The sequence below is a fragment of the Stegodyphus dumicola genome, chromosome 2 (assembly GCF_044657685.1).
Source record: "Stegodyphus dumicola isolate Sdum_Otavi_A_Nest chromosome 2, ASM4465768v1".
Classification (NCBI taxonomy): domain Eukaryota; kingdom Metazoa; phylum Arthropoda; class Arachnida; order Araneae; family Eresidae; genus Stegodyphus; species Stegodyphus dumicola.
The window spans coordinates 5,318,417-5,335,107 of NC_140769.1; the positions used below are offsets into that span (position 1 = coordinate 5,318,417).

At 30.4% G+C, this 16,691-nt stretch overlaps 1 protein-coding gene across 1 annotated transcript in view; it reads right to left on the minus strand.

Moving 5' to 3' along the window:
* LOC118187286 (uncharacterized) overlaps positions 1-16,691 on the minus strand; it is a 156,919-nt gene that overhangs the window by 62,185 nt on the left and 78,043 nt on the right. Inside the window, exon 7 of the mRNA XM_085810398.1 lies at positions 8,100-8,238. Within this exon, the coding sequence (XP_085666524.1) occupies positions 8,100-8,238 (139 nt within the window). The remainder of the gene's footprint in view (positions 1-8,099; positions 8,239-16,691) is intronic.

Below are 16,691 nucleotides of genomic sequence, written 5' to 3' on the forward strand. Positions count from 1 at the left end.
GTTATAATAGTTCACCCAAAAATTCTGGCCCTTCCCCAAAGCAAGGGAAAAGCAATGTAAATTCTAATTAGAAAAATTAGAATAATTTTAAAAAAGAGAGAGAATTCTTTTTCTTTTTAAAAGAATTGAAAACGAAAGTGGAAAAACAATATACTTCAGTGAAAAATTTTAAATCAAAATGTTTAACTTTACACAGATAATCTAATGAATTATACAAAAAGAAACATAAAAACAAGCAAATTTTTTTTAAAAAAAATTTAAATCCATCCAGTGCTATAGCTGCAGGATTGAAATAGAGTACACTTAAAGCATCTAAATTTACTATTAAACTAGCGGAAGTACCCGATGGTAGTTAAGTTAGATTGAGAGTAATGCATTTAACAACAGAGCAAATGATATCGCTGTAATCCTTCTTTAATAACGACGCAAAAATAAGATTCATAGTCATTCACTTTTCAGTCTGATGCAATATGGAATCCACAATAAAAAAGTTTGATAGAAAAATAAGATTATTATTATTATATCAGCAACAATGGCTCGCAGTTTTTAAGGATTTTCTTCTTTCTAATCAAATGGTCAAAAAAGCTCAAGTTCCATCCAATATTTCCCCTATATACAATTTTAGTCGATTAAATGTTGCAAAAAAGTGATCACAGTTAATCACAAATCAATAACGCGAACAAACACACAAACAGACATTCTTCCTTATATATATATATAGATTTTGTAAAACTTACAAATTTTTTATTAACAATTCAAAAAAAAAAATCAAAACTTGATTTTTCCCATCCCGGAACTTTCTCAAAGTAATGTAGCTTCCACTAGTGTGCATCATGATAACCAATTATGCAATTTTCCTATTTCTGCTCACTACTTAGATATTTTTCTGGTGTGAAGGTATATGGTTTTGAAACATACGCACTCTGTAATTTATAATCATTGGCATTGGCAAACTCTACGATCTAAAAGCGAGCAGTAGCAACACTTTTCAAAATAAAGCATCTTTATCTCTAATGTGTAAGACTGTTGCCATTCAGAAAAATTAGTACGAAAAAATGTTTTCGAAGTTTTTAATTAATATCTTGGCTGATTAAAGTTGTACAAAGATGGGAATACTAAAAATGGCACCCCATGAATTTTTGGAATCAGGAATTTAAACTTTGGTGATGCTATTTTTATTTCATTGTAAAACTTAGAAATTATTAATTTGAAAGAATAGGATTTGAAAGCGATCAGTGGTAACAACTTTTGAAATAAAGCAGACTTTTTATCTCCAGCTTGAGAGACTGTTGCCACTTTAAAAATGAGGGCGAAAATTATCATTTTTCCAAGTTTTTAATTACTATATCTGATTTTAGCTTTTTTTTTGGGGGGGGACGTCAACCTTTTACAGGACCCTAAAAAGAATTGCAGAAAGTTTGGTGACGATAACTATAATAGTGACTGAGTTATCGGAGGACAAACAAATATACTTCTTTATATATATAAATTGGAATCAAAGCAAGGCAATTCCTCTAAAATATTAATAATTGCAACTGTGTACAAGAAGTTTAACACAATATCTAAACAAATCAAATTTAAAATAAGAATTCATAGTAGAACAACAAACTTGAAAAATATAAATGTGAAAGGTAAAATATACAAAATTATACAAATAAAAATTAATCTCCTTTTATTGAAACTCCAATTCAGAAATCATCAGGGGAAAATGAATTGAAAAAAGTCGATTAATATGTTTCGAAAACATGTTTCGTTGCTTGGCATTTCTCCTTAAATGAAAAACAAATCAAGAGTTGAGGGGAAAAACTTAAACAATATAAGAAATTTTGACTATCTCATTTTTGTAAATTGAATAACTCATTTAAATTAATTTTTTCTAAAGCTCAGAAATATAAACTAAGGAAATGAAAATGTGCTATAATGATGATTTATAGCTTGTGCCCAGAAAAGTAATCATGCCCCCCCCGACATTGATGATTCATATATAAGAAAACCCCCATAACTTAGCTTTAGAAAAAGTTCCAAGAACTCTCGACTTATAGATGGAAAATATATTGAATTTCCTGTTTTCTTTTGAGCATTTTGATTTCTGATACTGAAATGCTCCAGAAAGAGAAACAAAAGATGAAGGCTAAATATTGTTAACTACAAAAATAGCTATATAATTAGAATGAAATTATTATAGCTATAATGTCTAGTTTTAAGACACAATTAATATCCTCAGATTTTCAATTTTAAAGAATTACATTCAAAGATCTCCTTTTTCTATTATTTCATTATACATGTCCCCACAAGTTCTTAAATAGCCTTATTTTTGCAACCATTAATCACAGACATAAATTTCCAATTCCAGGCATAGTATCCATGTTTTGGCCTTTTTTTTTAATAAATTAAATTTTGTAAAAATTATTAAATCTAACTATAATAGAATTTTCCAGAGAATACATTTAGTAGTTTAAACTTATTCTACGGAATAAAACATAAAAAGTTTAACTCCCATATTGGGAAAAAAAAAAAAAGAGAAATTTTATAGTTTGAGATCTTGGGTCTCCCCCCCCCACACACTCAAATTCTGAAATGAACATAATTGATGCTCAAAATAACCGAATCTGTATGCAACTAAAAATGAAATATCAATTTTAAAATCAAGTTAAGTTATTGATATGCAGACTAACATGAAAAGTTTTGATTTTCAAAAAGACCTTATTCATTGAATCTTGTAAAACTTGTGCTCTAGAACACAGCATCAGGCTTCAAAGTATTGGCCCACAGCCAGCTTTTTTGTATAAATTTAAAATGGAAATTAGGTTCTAATCCAATGATTTTTTGCAATGTCTATTAGATAGTGATCTTAAAGTATTAAAACTACATATGAATATCATTAATGCATTCGAAAACTTATAAATTATTTATCAGAAAATGTTTCAACATACTAAATGCAAGAAAATAATAAATTAAAGAATGTTACCCATTAGTATATAAGACAGGAATAAATAACATCAAATGGTAGAAAAAAATCAACTTTGAAGTATTCTAATTTATTTTTTAACCAAGCTCTCAGAGTGAGCAATAGGTTTCTTTTTCTGGTACTGAAATAGTGATAAAAATCCGAACATTAAAATCAAATATAGTCAATGTTGCATCAGATAGGAATCAAAATTTTGTATTTGTCAAACAAATTGTTTTAGAATGAGTTATAAACTTTAAAAAAGGTTATTATTTAAAAAAATAATTTAATAATTTTAAAGAAATTGAGTTTTTTAATATTTAAAAACAGTATAACACGAACAGCTGCATCTAAAACATTTTAGTAATTTGAAGTACATGTCTATGACTGATCATTAAAAAAATAAAGGTATGCAATGATATTTTTGGTAAATACAATAATATGCAACTTCAGAAAATGCATTCATTTATCAAAAATTTCTTTTCAAAACAGTTTTCATGTAAAAACTCATTTATAAACAAAATATCTTACTTAATAAGTCATGGGTGAATTGATGTTAAGATCAATGAAATATGAATTATGTAGTAGAAGATACCACGAACTTTTGAAGAATCACAAAATCTCTTGTTAATCCAAACATATCTTTATTACTTCCCGATTACATGGCACGTCACAATGGGGACAATCTGCACCCCACAATTTTGATTATACAATCAAAAGTCGTTAATTCGGACACCCATAATCCGGAATGATCTATAATCCGGACCTCAAAGCTAAAAAATTTCTGCACATGCGCCGCGTTGATACATGCGCATAGGCGTTTACGCGTGCGCGTAAGACCTCTTACGACTGCGCATTTGCGTGTGCGCAAGCGCAGAATACGTTTCTGCATGTGCGTTTTATGTATAACGGACGGTATAATCTAAAGTTATCTAATTATCTATTTCAGTTAATGTTGATGATTGCGTTGTTCCTTAATCTTCGAATTGGATCCGGCTTATTATTCTTTGCAGACTGTAAGAGCAATTTTATAAAAGTAAACTTGAACTTTCGATTATGTCAAATAGAATTTCCGAATCTGGAGCTCCCAAAGGATCGTACAAAACGAAAGTATGTTTCGATGTCCATCAAACAAAAAGTGGAATTGCTGCAAAAAATGGATAAAGACATGAAGAATGTGACAGAGAGGTCAGTGAAAACGAAAAATTTCGATTGACAAGTTAGTCGGTATTCTCGGCATAGCAATTAACGGGACTTAAACAGCGGAACTTTGTAACTGAACAAAAAATTATGTCTGTTTATAGAATTAAAGACAAAGTATTATCACATAAAACGAAGCAATTTAAACAACTTACATTGAAAGAAATGTTTAATAAAGTAAACAAACAAATATTAAGCTTTTTTCTTGTAAATTTTGATACCCTTTAGATCATAATTGTTCTTTATTTCATAAATTACGGTTTCATATTTTTAATTTTAGAATTTCTGCATACCATCTTAAAAAATTGCAGCGAAAATGTACGCTCAAATGCGCCAAATCTAGCGTACACGCTGATTTCAGATTGCGCAAGTTTATATAGTTTTATATTTCTTAACACGCCATTGAAATACTAGTTTAATTTTTAAATTATTTTTTGATTTTAAATCCTTTTTTGATATCCTATGGATTTCACAATTTGGGAATTGCCCATGACGAAAAGTCGGCAATAGAATTTTGGGTAATGTGCAGAATCACCCACTGCTTGACGAGTTTTTAAGAATTGCAAATACTCGGTATCCATGTGCACATCGACCTATTTTTACTTTAAAAAAATCCTAGAATTGCACAAAAATGGCACTGCGCACACCCTTGACTTTATCTATATAGACGTCGACCTATTTTCACTTAAAAAGTAAAAAGAAAATTGACAAAAATCTAATTGTTTTTACCCTTGTAAAAAGCAACAAACAAATAAGTGAGTGATTCTGCACTTTACCGAGAATATTTTCAAAAGAAAAGCATCATTCATTATAGAAAATTACCTTTGAACAACCAACGAGATGAAATTATGCTTTAGCGATAAGTCGGTAGTGAAACAGCGATGCAGGCATCCATTCAGTCATGTTTAGCCTTTTTCATATAAATTATAATAATAAAAAAGTATTATATGAAATTAACCTTTCATCTAAATTAAAACATCAATCTTAAATAGTTATTTACTGTTATACTTCCTTTCTTGCCGCAACTGTTAGGGTTGCCGCAATTATTTTTGGCAGCATTGGCATCAACAATAGTTTGGCGATTTTTTACGGCCCTCGAAACCGAATAGTACCAGATTTTCTGCTTTAGTTATTTTTGAATATTCTAGTTTCAAAATTTTAAAGTGCTAAAAGCAATCATTTACAAGTTTTCAGATATCTTCAGCAAAAAAGGGAATAAGTGGTTTATTGCTTTGATAATATTCAAGGAAAGGCAATAATATTTTCGACAGAGAGAGAAAAGAATTTAATTTTATAAGAAATGTTTTATCCTTAGTTGCCTCCAAAATATTTGAGAAGGATTTCAATGAATTTTTTTAAACAGCCTCATTTCAACGTTTTTAACATATAGTAGCAAGTCATTCCATATTTCAATGGCTCTTTCAACTGCTGGGACATTTTGCAACCATCGGTAACAGCAGAACTTCACAGCAGAAAATTTTAATTAAAACATTACTTCTTTATCTATCAGATGATGGAGCAAAGATTAAAATTCTGCAATAATTGGTTTTATTGTTAAACAAAAATGTATGAATTTTTCTTACGCATTATATTTTAACACTTAAAAAATGTACTATATCGATAAAAAATTGCGACATCGCAAAATATTCTAGGCAAGCATTCCTGCAGAGATTCCGTTACATCGCTAAAATTGCCATAAGAATGCTATATTGGCAATACCATGAACACGTTTTCTCCGTGTAGCAGCCATTCCGCTTATCAGTTATTTTCTTTTAATTTATTAATCTTCCGTTTCTTTTATTTTTTCCTTATCATTTCAACACTGACTTTTTATTCAGGATTTAGCTTTTATTTTAATTTCTAGTTATAAATAGGTGAAATTAGCTTAATAACAAAAGATAATTTCAATCATTATCACAATGAAATTTTATATCGACCAACTATTTGGATGACTGATGCGATATTAAAATTCAATAACATTCTTCTGAAAGCAGTATTCCTTTTATAAAAATACTTAATAAAATTCTAGTATACGGTGGAGCCTTGGTGCAATTTTGAAAATTATCACCAACACCAAAATGACCCATTAACTACTCATCGTATATGTCCCGTTTACTGCTCATCATAAAGTTGCCAAAAGTAACCAAATTCCTCATGCAACGAATACCTTGTGCATAGGATTAAACCAAATACTTTATTGTCTATTGAAGCTTCAAAACGTATTTCCGAACTTCACTTTTTTTCGGCTAGAGTTACTGAATTTGCCCTTGGCGACCTAAAATCGAAATGGAGCCAACATATTTCCCGCGAAATCGATAACAGACCCTCTGCAGAAATAAACTCATAATCCCGATATCCCATACATATATGTGCAAAAGAGAATAAACTCCGTAGAAGATGGTCAAAAATTAATTTATGGCTTAATTCAAACAAACACAGAAATTAAGGTAAGCAAAACCGTGTAAAAACAAATTGAAATGATAAAACGAAACTTAGCTTTCATGTGAATTTTCAGCGCTGACTGTCCCATTCTAGAAATTTCAATTTGTTTCAGACAAAGACCACATTTAGCTTTATAAGGATTGTCATCCATCAATATCCAGTCTTTGTAGTCAGCTTGATGAAGCCACAGTTTATTGAAAATGCACTTTCCAGGCATCTCGTTCCTATTGGCGTCGGAGGGGTTGTGGCCTTCCAGGTTTGGATTGTTCTAATTTTGGCACATATTTTCAGAATCTCCCCCTTTTTTTTCCTCAAGCACCTTCATCATCACTTTTGCCTCTAAAAGAACTTCCGGCTTCACGCTTTCATCACAATCTGCATAAATTTATGGATAACACCTGTTTCGAAAGATTGGGTGAATAGCCAATCAGACACCTGATACTTTCGTCCTAGGGTAGCTAATTGTTTTTTTTATCGTTTGCAACACAAATTTGCCAACAGATTGGTTAAGAGCCATGTAATTTTAATTCCATATTCATGAGAAATCGCATTTCACACTTATAATGGCAATCATTAGAAATGATAAGAAATGTCATATGAGCAAAATTAAGGACCGTTTATTCATTTTGACCAAAATTAAGGACTTTTAAGGACCAAAAATCATTTTTGAAAAATTTAAGGACTTTTAAGGACCGTACGAACCCTGGTATTGTCAACATCTTCAATTTGTTTTTAATCTGGTAATAAGTTTTTCTCTACACAATACAAAGTCTCAAATTCAGATGTCCATTATCCGGAATGATCTATAATCCGGACCTCAAAGCCACAAACTTACGCATGCGCCTAAAGTATTTAGCTATGCGCGCTTCCGATAGTGAAGAAAGTAACAGAGCGCGTTATTGAAAACGAAAAAATTTGTATTGACAAATCAGTCGGTATTCTTGACACTGCAATTACAGGACTTAAACAGTGGAACTTTGTAACTGAAGAAGTTATGTCTGTTTATAGAATTAAAGAGAAAGCAACTTAAACAACTTACATTGATAGAAATGTTTACTAAAGTAAACAAATAAATATTAAACTTTTTTTTTTTTTTTTTTTTTAATTTTGATACCCTTTGGATTATGATTGCTCCTTATTTCATAAATTACGGTTTCATATTTTTAATTGTATTATTTCTGCATGCCATTTTACCAGATTTAAATTGATGATCTATAATCTGGAAAAACCCTAATCCGGAATCATCGAAGTCCCGACGAGTCCGGATTACGGACTTTGTACTGTATTTTGATATCTTACATATACATAACATATCCTAAACGAAAAAAAAAAAAAAAGTAGTTTAAATTGTTATACTAATATTTAAAGTTTCTGATTATAAACAAAATATTATCTTATTTAAAGTAATAAAAATTGTATCTATATAACATATACCAAAATGAAAAAAGTAGCTTAAAATTGTTTAAGTATTTTTAGACAACGTTCAAACTAATTTATTAATTTTTCTTACCTTACATGCAAATTTTACACCTCTAGATACAGGAGGAACACAACTTGGATGAAATAAACACAGACATATTGCACACTGAACAGAAGGAAATTGGTAATGTGCTACTCTACAAAGGGGTGTGCACGGCCTTTGAACCATCCTACCAAAAAAAAAAAAAAACATTTTAAATGATATTTCTTAGGTTAGTAATGGATTGAACAAAGTACACAAAAAATTTTAATCAAAGTTTAATATTTGATATATTAAATTCAATTATGATTTTTTTAAATAAATGACATATTTTAACTTTTAACAAAATAATTTTATTCAATGAAAAAAACATAAGTAATTGTTAAATAACCATAAAAATTTGTAACAGACAAAAACTATTAAATGTAAAATAATAGCACTCCCCATGTCAAACAATGTTATTTAAGTTTATGAGACAATATATCCACTTTCATAGAGAAAAAAATATTTGATTAAATGATTTTGTTATTCATAAATAAGAAAGACATACAAATTTGGTACTATCTGGTTATATTGTGTCCCCCAGTAAGAGGTGAATTCGTTGCCAACTTTGAAGAGCATTCACAAACTCACTGGCAATTTGGGTACCATTATGTGCATTTCAAAAATTCATCCAATGCCCCCTCCACTTTTTAAAATTCTTTGTCTTAGGTTTTTGCGTGGTTGTTCTCTCCTTGTATACAGTGATCTGTTTTTTGCTTTATAATAAAGGTTCAGAAAATGGCACAAACTCAGCACCATACACCACTAATCTTGATAGCCCAAGAACTGTTGAAACTTCAATCTATACTCTAACAACATTAAAATAAAAATGTTCCACTATAACTTGTTAGAATCATACACACACACACACACACACACACACACAAAAAAAAAAAAAAAAAAAAAAAAAAAAACTACAAGTGCTGAATCTGACAAATAACAGATAATATAGAACAACCATAAATTTCCTTACCGCCAAGTTTTAAAAGTTTAAGGGTAGCATGCTACAAAAATGCATTATTGTTTAAGAACTAATAATTTAATTGAATCTTTTCTTGTTTAATTTACTAAGTTCTTAATAGAGAAGAGCATCTTCAAGAATTTTCTTTGCAATATCTTATTGATGTTCACTCATCTGCCATCACTTGAAATGACAGGAGATTTTTTAGTATCTACTATGATATTCTTTTTTAGTGTTATCATTCATTTAAAATTTTAGAAAAAAACAGCTTTGATTTATTTGACAGCTTTGATTTCTTTTCTTCATCCTATCATACTGCAATGAAAAACATTAGACTGTGCTAATGTTTGATTCTCTCAGCTTGTGCACATTGTTTCATAGCTATTCATTCGCTATTAGTCTTTTTAAAGATATATCATTCATTTAGTATTATTCTTTCAGAGGCACATAACCCTAACTGCTTGTATAATCAAGTGATGTTAAGTATTTGTTTAAAAAAAAATTCATCATATTTATTTATCAACGATTGCCATTATTTGAAAGAAATTATATTTTGGATTACATAATCTTTTAAATAATTAACCTAAAAGTTACTAAAATTAAAACAGAAAGTGGCATTTTGTAACAATTTCTTTAGGTAATTCATTTTTTGAGATATTTACCTATTTCATTTGAGAAAGCAGGAAGCACTCAAGATCAAAATGGCCTCAGAAATGTAAGTAAATAACAAAATAAATAATAACTGATAATTATATCCATTTCCCCATAATAAAAAAGTAGGAAGAAAATAAATATTCCATTTAAGAGAAATAACTGGTGTTAGAGACTTTTCTTTATATCAAAATATGCTGACATACATCTTCTTACCAAAAAAAAGTCGTCTGGAGTGGTGTCGCAGCCAATCATCATGGCTGCCATCAGAGTGGCAACATATAGTGTTCAGCAATGAATCCCGCTTCACTTTTGAAGCAGATGACCACTATGTTCATGTCTAGAGAGGACGGGGCCAAACAGCCTTTGTTTTACAAAGGCATACAGCCATAACCCCTGGCGTGGTGGCGTGGGGCACTATTTTTTATGACAACAGGTCATCTTTAGTCACCCTTCGTACATCTTTAACAGCTCAAAGATATGTTGATAGCATCCTGCGGTCGGTTGCATTACCCTTCTTGGCAAGTCATCCCGGGGACATTTTCCAACAAGATAATGCCAGCTCGCATATCTATGGACATACCACTCGCATATCTATGGAATGTCTCCATGCAGTTGATACTTTTCCTTGGTGAGCAAGGTCACAAGACCTTTCACCAATTGAGCATGTCTGGGACATAGTAGACTGCCAGATTCGGGCACCACAAGATATCACAGATCTGGAGCGACAACTGATGAATGCCTGGCAGAATGTGTTGCAGGATGACATTAAAAACCTCTACAACTCCTTGCCTTGACGTATTCAAGCATGCATTGCTGCCAGGGGCAGTTCAACCAACTACTAATTTGAACACTCAAAGGGCCATGAACAGGTACTATGACCTTGATTTTTTAATCATTTTATTATCTGTGTATGAGCTATATACATATTCAATTTAATCAAAAACAACCACTTCCTTCATGGTGCTTCGAATTTTGCAAAAGAGAGCGTATATTTACAAAATGCAATTTCTTCAAAGTTTTTGCAGTAAAATGCATGTTTATTCTGCTATTTTGGGGTTCTTGTCTCCTTTTACAATGAAGATCTACTTTTTGTCACCAAGAACGATAGGAAACTTTAAACAGTACAGGTAAACAAAATTGCTTAAGTATTTATACAACAGTGATATAAATTAAAACTATGAAAAGGATTACATTCTTGACTCAGACAAACTTAGTGAACAGTACTGTGAAAAATTATTACTTTTAAAAGTAAGCATTAAAATAATGTGATATGGTAATTTATTCTGCTTCCACTGCTACTATTTTGCAATGTATTTTGAAATCAAAGATTTCATAACCAATTGTTTCTTATGTGGCACGAATACTTTTATCAATCATTTTTTTAAAATTTGATACACAATTAATGGTATATAAATTTAACTCAATTAATGACTGATATCATAGGAATGTTGTTTACTAAGCTAATTATTTGTCAGATTTTCTTTCAACTTTTATTACCTCTTATATTTAAAACTTAAGTGCATATTTTGTCTTGTGAATCACATATTCAGATAAAAATTCAAATAATATTTTTATATTTGAAAACTCTATACATTGTTAGATACTTATTCATTAGCAAGGTACAAAATGATGTGAAAATTTATGGTACTCATGACTATCAGACTGGTGAGAGATCAAATTTTGCCAATTTAGTAGCCTACGTTTTGGATGAACCTTTTTTTACCTTTTGAAGTCATTAAAAGTTCAGATTTACTTCAGATTTCAAACAACTATTTTTATTACATGAAATCATTGTGGTCTGGCTACTCTTTAACAACTTCAGATGAAAACAAAATTTTGGTGACTTTACTTAGCAACAGTTATGAAGATGATATTAAAAAAATCTGATGTGTACACCACATGACATCCTTGTACGGAATAATAAATTATACGCATTTTTTTTCATTTCATTTAAACTTATTGGATTGAATTAAATCTACTTCACCGACAGCTCATAAACCACAATAGAATAAATGCATTCTTTAAAATTCACTCTATTTGTTTACCATAGCAACACTCTGGCACTAGGTTCACTTAACAGTATTATACTTGGTTCATATTATAACTCAGAATGCAAAAAAATTATATCATTTAAAGAATTATCTAATCATTGCCACATGTTCTATTCAAATACTATAATAAAGCTAGAACAATGTATAAAAGAAATTAAGCAAACAAAACAAAAAAGGAACAGTTTTTCACAGACGATTGAGTATTTCTCATTCAATTAATTCAGTTCTCACTTCGCGATAAGGCAAAAATACATAAAAACTCCAGATATCTGTATTAAAAATTACGAAGTAAATCTTAAACACTTATTTCCTCGAAAAAATTCCAGAAAGGATTAAGCATGATTTAATTCACAATGAAGGCGTTATCTTTGTTGTTGCGAAGCTACATTTCTCTAGATTGACAACAAAGCCACTATCCTGCAGTTTCAAATGTAAACAAGCAATGGCCGACATCAAAAAAATTATTATGCTTAGCAGCACTTAAACAACTTTAAAATTGTTGATAATTCTAAAAATATTGCATACAGATTTACTAAAGGCATAAAACCCTTAACCGGAAGATAAAAACAACATAATTCATTTTTAAAGAAAAAAATGTACAATTTACCAACATATAAGAGTAAAGAAACAGATCACTGAGCCGGGTAACAGAGTGGATATATATATAAATATATTTATATACATTTGGTGCGGCCGATTGCAACCAAAATACGAGGTGCACATCTACATGTTATAGCAGTCCTATATACAAAATTTCAACGTTCTGAGGCTACTCGTTTTTGAGGTATACGAGATACGTTCGTACAGACGCCACGAAAAATTCTCTTCAGAATTCATTTTAAAGCAGTTTTATAATTTTTTTTGGAGGAAAAGAGTACTTTATTCTGTCCTTACGTACAGATATCACGCAAAAACACCATTAAATTGCATTCGATAGTGGTCAAAATGGATATTTTCGTTGAAATATGATGCCTGAAACTTTTTGCAATTACAATACTTCCTTTTTACTTCGTACAAGGAAGTAAAAAGTACAACAGCCTGTTTCAATATTAAAATAAAAGTCCTCAATAATTTTCAGATTAGCCAAAGCAAAACTCATATCCCCCAAAGAACTAATGAATAACCCATAACCTACCAACAACTAAATTTTTTTTTAACATTACTATGCCTTCTAGACTCTGCAAAAAATCAGTCAATAAATTTTTAAATAAAACTGATTTTTGGAATTCACGCAAGTTTAAAGCAAATGTAGGTATTATTTTAATACACTACAATTTTTTTAAAACATTTAAAAAATAAATGTTACTGTCATTTTAAAAAGAAGTCCTATTTATTTATTTTAATATGGCAAAGAAATAAAGGCTATCTGCCTAATGGAAAGAATACTACCTTCACAGAGCACTTTTTAAAAGAAAGAAAACAATCTATACAGAAAAGAAGCACAAGTTTTATTATTAATATTATTTAAATAAACATTTTTATTAAAATCACTTAAATAAAGATTTTTATTGAAACTTACGGCTTTATAAACCAATCATATTCTGAAAAATGTTATACCATTTAATTAGATAAAGACTTAAATGATATTTTTATATGTTACATTGAAATTTTTCTGAGATGGCCACCCAAAATTCCAAACAATTTTGGCTTTCTGGAGAGGTGGTTTACTTAGGTGAATTTTTCTGAGACTGATACCCACAATTCCAAACAAGTTTGGCTTTCTGCAGAGGTGGTTTACTTACATGATACTCAATACTGTTGTTAATAAATGCCCTCAGAAATACTTATTAACTTTAGTTCATCCTGAGAAGGTTCACTGAGCAATATAGAAATATAGATTCTTTTTTATTTTTTAAATTTATATTAAAAAAAACCATCATTTGGCAATGATATTGTTTGTCAGCAGTGCCAAGCATCTTTATAGAACTTTGGAAAATATCTTTTTACGGTATTTCCAGAAATCCTGCAAAATTGAAGGCTGAGAGTTCTGACTTCGATCTTGGAATACCATTACTTTGTAGGAAATTAATATCAAACTTATTTAAATATAACATGCAATCTAACAAAAATTAAATAATAGAAAAAATGAAAAATCTTAGAAAGTCTCTTAAAACTTACATTACAATAAAATTACAAACATAAGCATTTATTTTTAAACTTCTTTAATCCATTTGAGATATTTTGTGATTACTGTCATTAAGCACTTGTCATCATTCGAGTCATAAACCACTCATCTTACACACACATACAACACTATTTTTTAACAGCACTTTATGCTACCTATTCATTTTATCCAATGTTGAAGATTTTCCTAGATAATGAAGTTACACATATCAAACTGCACATATGATAAATTTAATTATTGTTACACCTGTTAGCATTCCTGCAGCCAGAAGATAATGAAGGCGACATCATATGAAAATAATTTTAGTATGAGTAAACAGAAAAAGACTGTCAAACTCTATGTCAGCAGCTGATAGTTAACTTCTGAATTTTTACACAAGAAAATTTATAATTTACCTTCCATAGAAAGAGCTTCAGATGATTTTAATGGGAGAGGGGGGGGATCAGTTGCTAAAAGTGAATTATAAAAATAATAATAAGTAAAACTATTGTAAACAGAATTCAGGGGCACTGAAGTTTGTTTCACAGAAAAAAATGCATTTACTGCAGTGGCATGATTGAGTCATCGTATTTTTTTTTTTTTTTTTTTTTTTTTTTTTTTTTTTTGTCTCATAGCATTACATATTCTTGAAGGAATGTTTATAGATTTTTCCTACTTCATTTAAGGAAGGCAAAAATAGTATTTACAGTACAAAGTCCTTAATCCGGACCTCAAAGCCACAAACTTTTTTTTTGTATGCTTTACGCATGCGCATAATGTGTTTACGCAGGTGCGTTAAATGTTACGCATGCACTGTAATATCTTGTTATTTAATAAATAAATATAATTATTGTTGAAGTGGCAATGCCATTTTTGTATTAAAACCCATACTCAGCAACTTGAGATATTGTTTTAAAAAAGATGAGATTCTGAAGATTTTACAGCTAGGAGTAGTATTAAAATTTTGCCACTTAAGAATTGTATAAAATTTGTCTATCACCGAGAACTAGAAATAAAATTTATGTTCTACTAAGAAGATTGTCTGTTTTGTAAATTACTGCAAAATACATTACAGTCTTAATAAATTGGAGGTTCCACCAAGATACTGGAAATTAGGAGTGCAATCATCAATTTCGATGGTGCTGGTCTCCTAATCCCAGAAATTTACTGAATATTTTACAAGTTTGCTAATACCAATTGCCAAGTTTGTTTATTTCAAGGATAAATGGATGTAAGAAGTCTGCCGTTTTAAAGCCAGATTTGAAGCGGATCATTCAAAGATTATCTTCTGTGCTTCTGTAACTTGCGTCCGAGCAAAAACTGTCAAAAATAGGATACTGCTGATCTCTGAAGATAAGATTAACTTTTGGTTTTCTTAAAAAAAAGATTTTATTGAATTTTAATACTTTGTTTCGGAATTATAGTTTATCGTGTAAGATTTTGTTTAAAATAACTAGCGCTAAAAATATTCAGCTTAAATTTATAATTGATATTTGTGGTAAAGAAGTATTTTAAAATTATTATTTATGCTTTACTTTTATTTGTATTGAATTTTTATGTTGATAAATGATATGTGTAAGCCATCCCGGCATTTATAAAAAAAAAGAACTGCTAGCTGAGTTTTTGAATTTGTTGCCAAGCAGGCGCGTGAAAATAAGTAATAACGTCAAACTGACGTAGTGTGATTTGATTATACTGCTGAATTGGCAAAGATGTTTTCTTAGTTCTCGCCATCCAGGCGTGTGATAGATGGTAATGTCATCCCGACGTATTACAGATTGTATATTCTAAAAGTTGTATTGCCAAACTGGCAAAAATTGTTTTTGTTATCGCCAACCAGGCGTGGGGATAGATAGTAAAATCGTCAAACTGACGTTGGTAAAATTCCATTGTATTGCCTAACTGGCAAAGGTGTTTATATAGTTATAGCTAACGAGTCTTGTGAATAGTGAGTTAAAACGTCAACCCGACGTAGTATTAAATTATTTTGTGCCAACCTGGCAAAGTTGTTTAAATAATTCTCTCCAATTGGTTAGTGTGAATTTCATATTCGAGAAATTAAATCTCGCCAGAAATTATATATTTTTAATACAAGTACGAGCTTTTAGATTGAATTTCAAAAGGAAGCCTATTAAAAGTAACTTGTGTCAACATGTCATTCTTAGCTAGGAGTAAAAAACAGGATTTAAAAGTACTAGCAGAAGAGTTAGGTTTAACAGTGAAACCTGAATTTAAGATTGCTCAATTGCATAAACTGATTACTGAAAGTCCCGATTATGATGAGGAGTTTACTCGAGAACTACTGGCTGCAATTAGAGAAGAAAGGGAACGAAAAGAAGAATGCGAAAGAGGAGAAAGAGAAAAGGAACGCGAAAGAGAAGAAAGAGAAAAAGAACGCGAAAGAGAAGAAAGAGAAAAAGAACGCGAAAGAGAAGAAAGAAAAGCGAATTAGAGCCTTTGAGCTACAGGAACTTCAACTGGAAGCAATGGCTGCCACAGCACAGCCGGTAGAAACTATGCAGTTACCTGAGCAGCCTTTAAAAATCAGAATTCACGATGTAATGCCACGTTTCAACCCTAAAGATGAAATAAGTTTATTTCTGGTGTTATTTGAGCGTCAAGCTGAAATAATGAATATACCTGCTGAAAATCAAGTGACTCAACTTATTTCATTGCTGCCTCTCGACATTGTTCAGCTTATTGCTAGAGAACCAGAAGAGGACGCGAAAAAGTATGAATATGTAAAAACTTTACTGTTACAATGATTTAAATTAAGTGCGGAAAAATTTCGACAACTATTTAATAAACACCAAAAATCTACTGAAAGTACT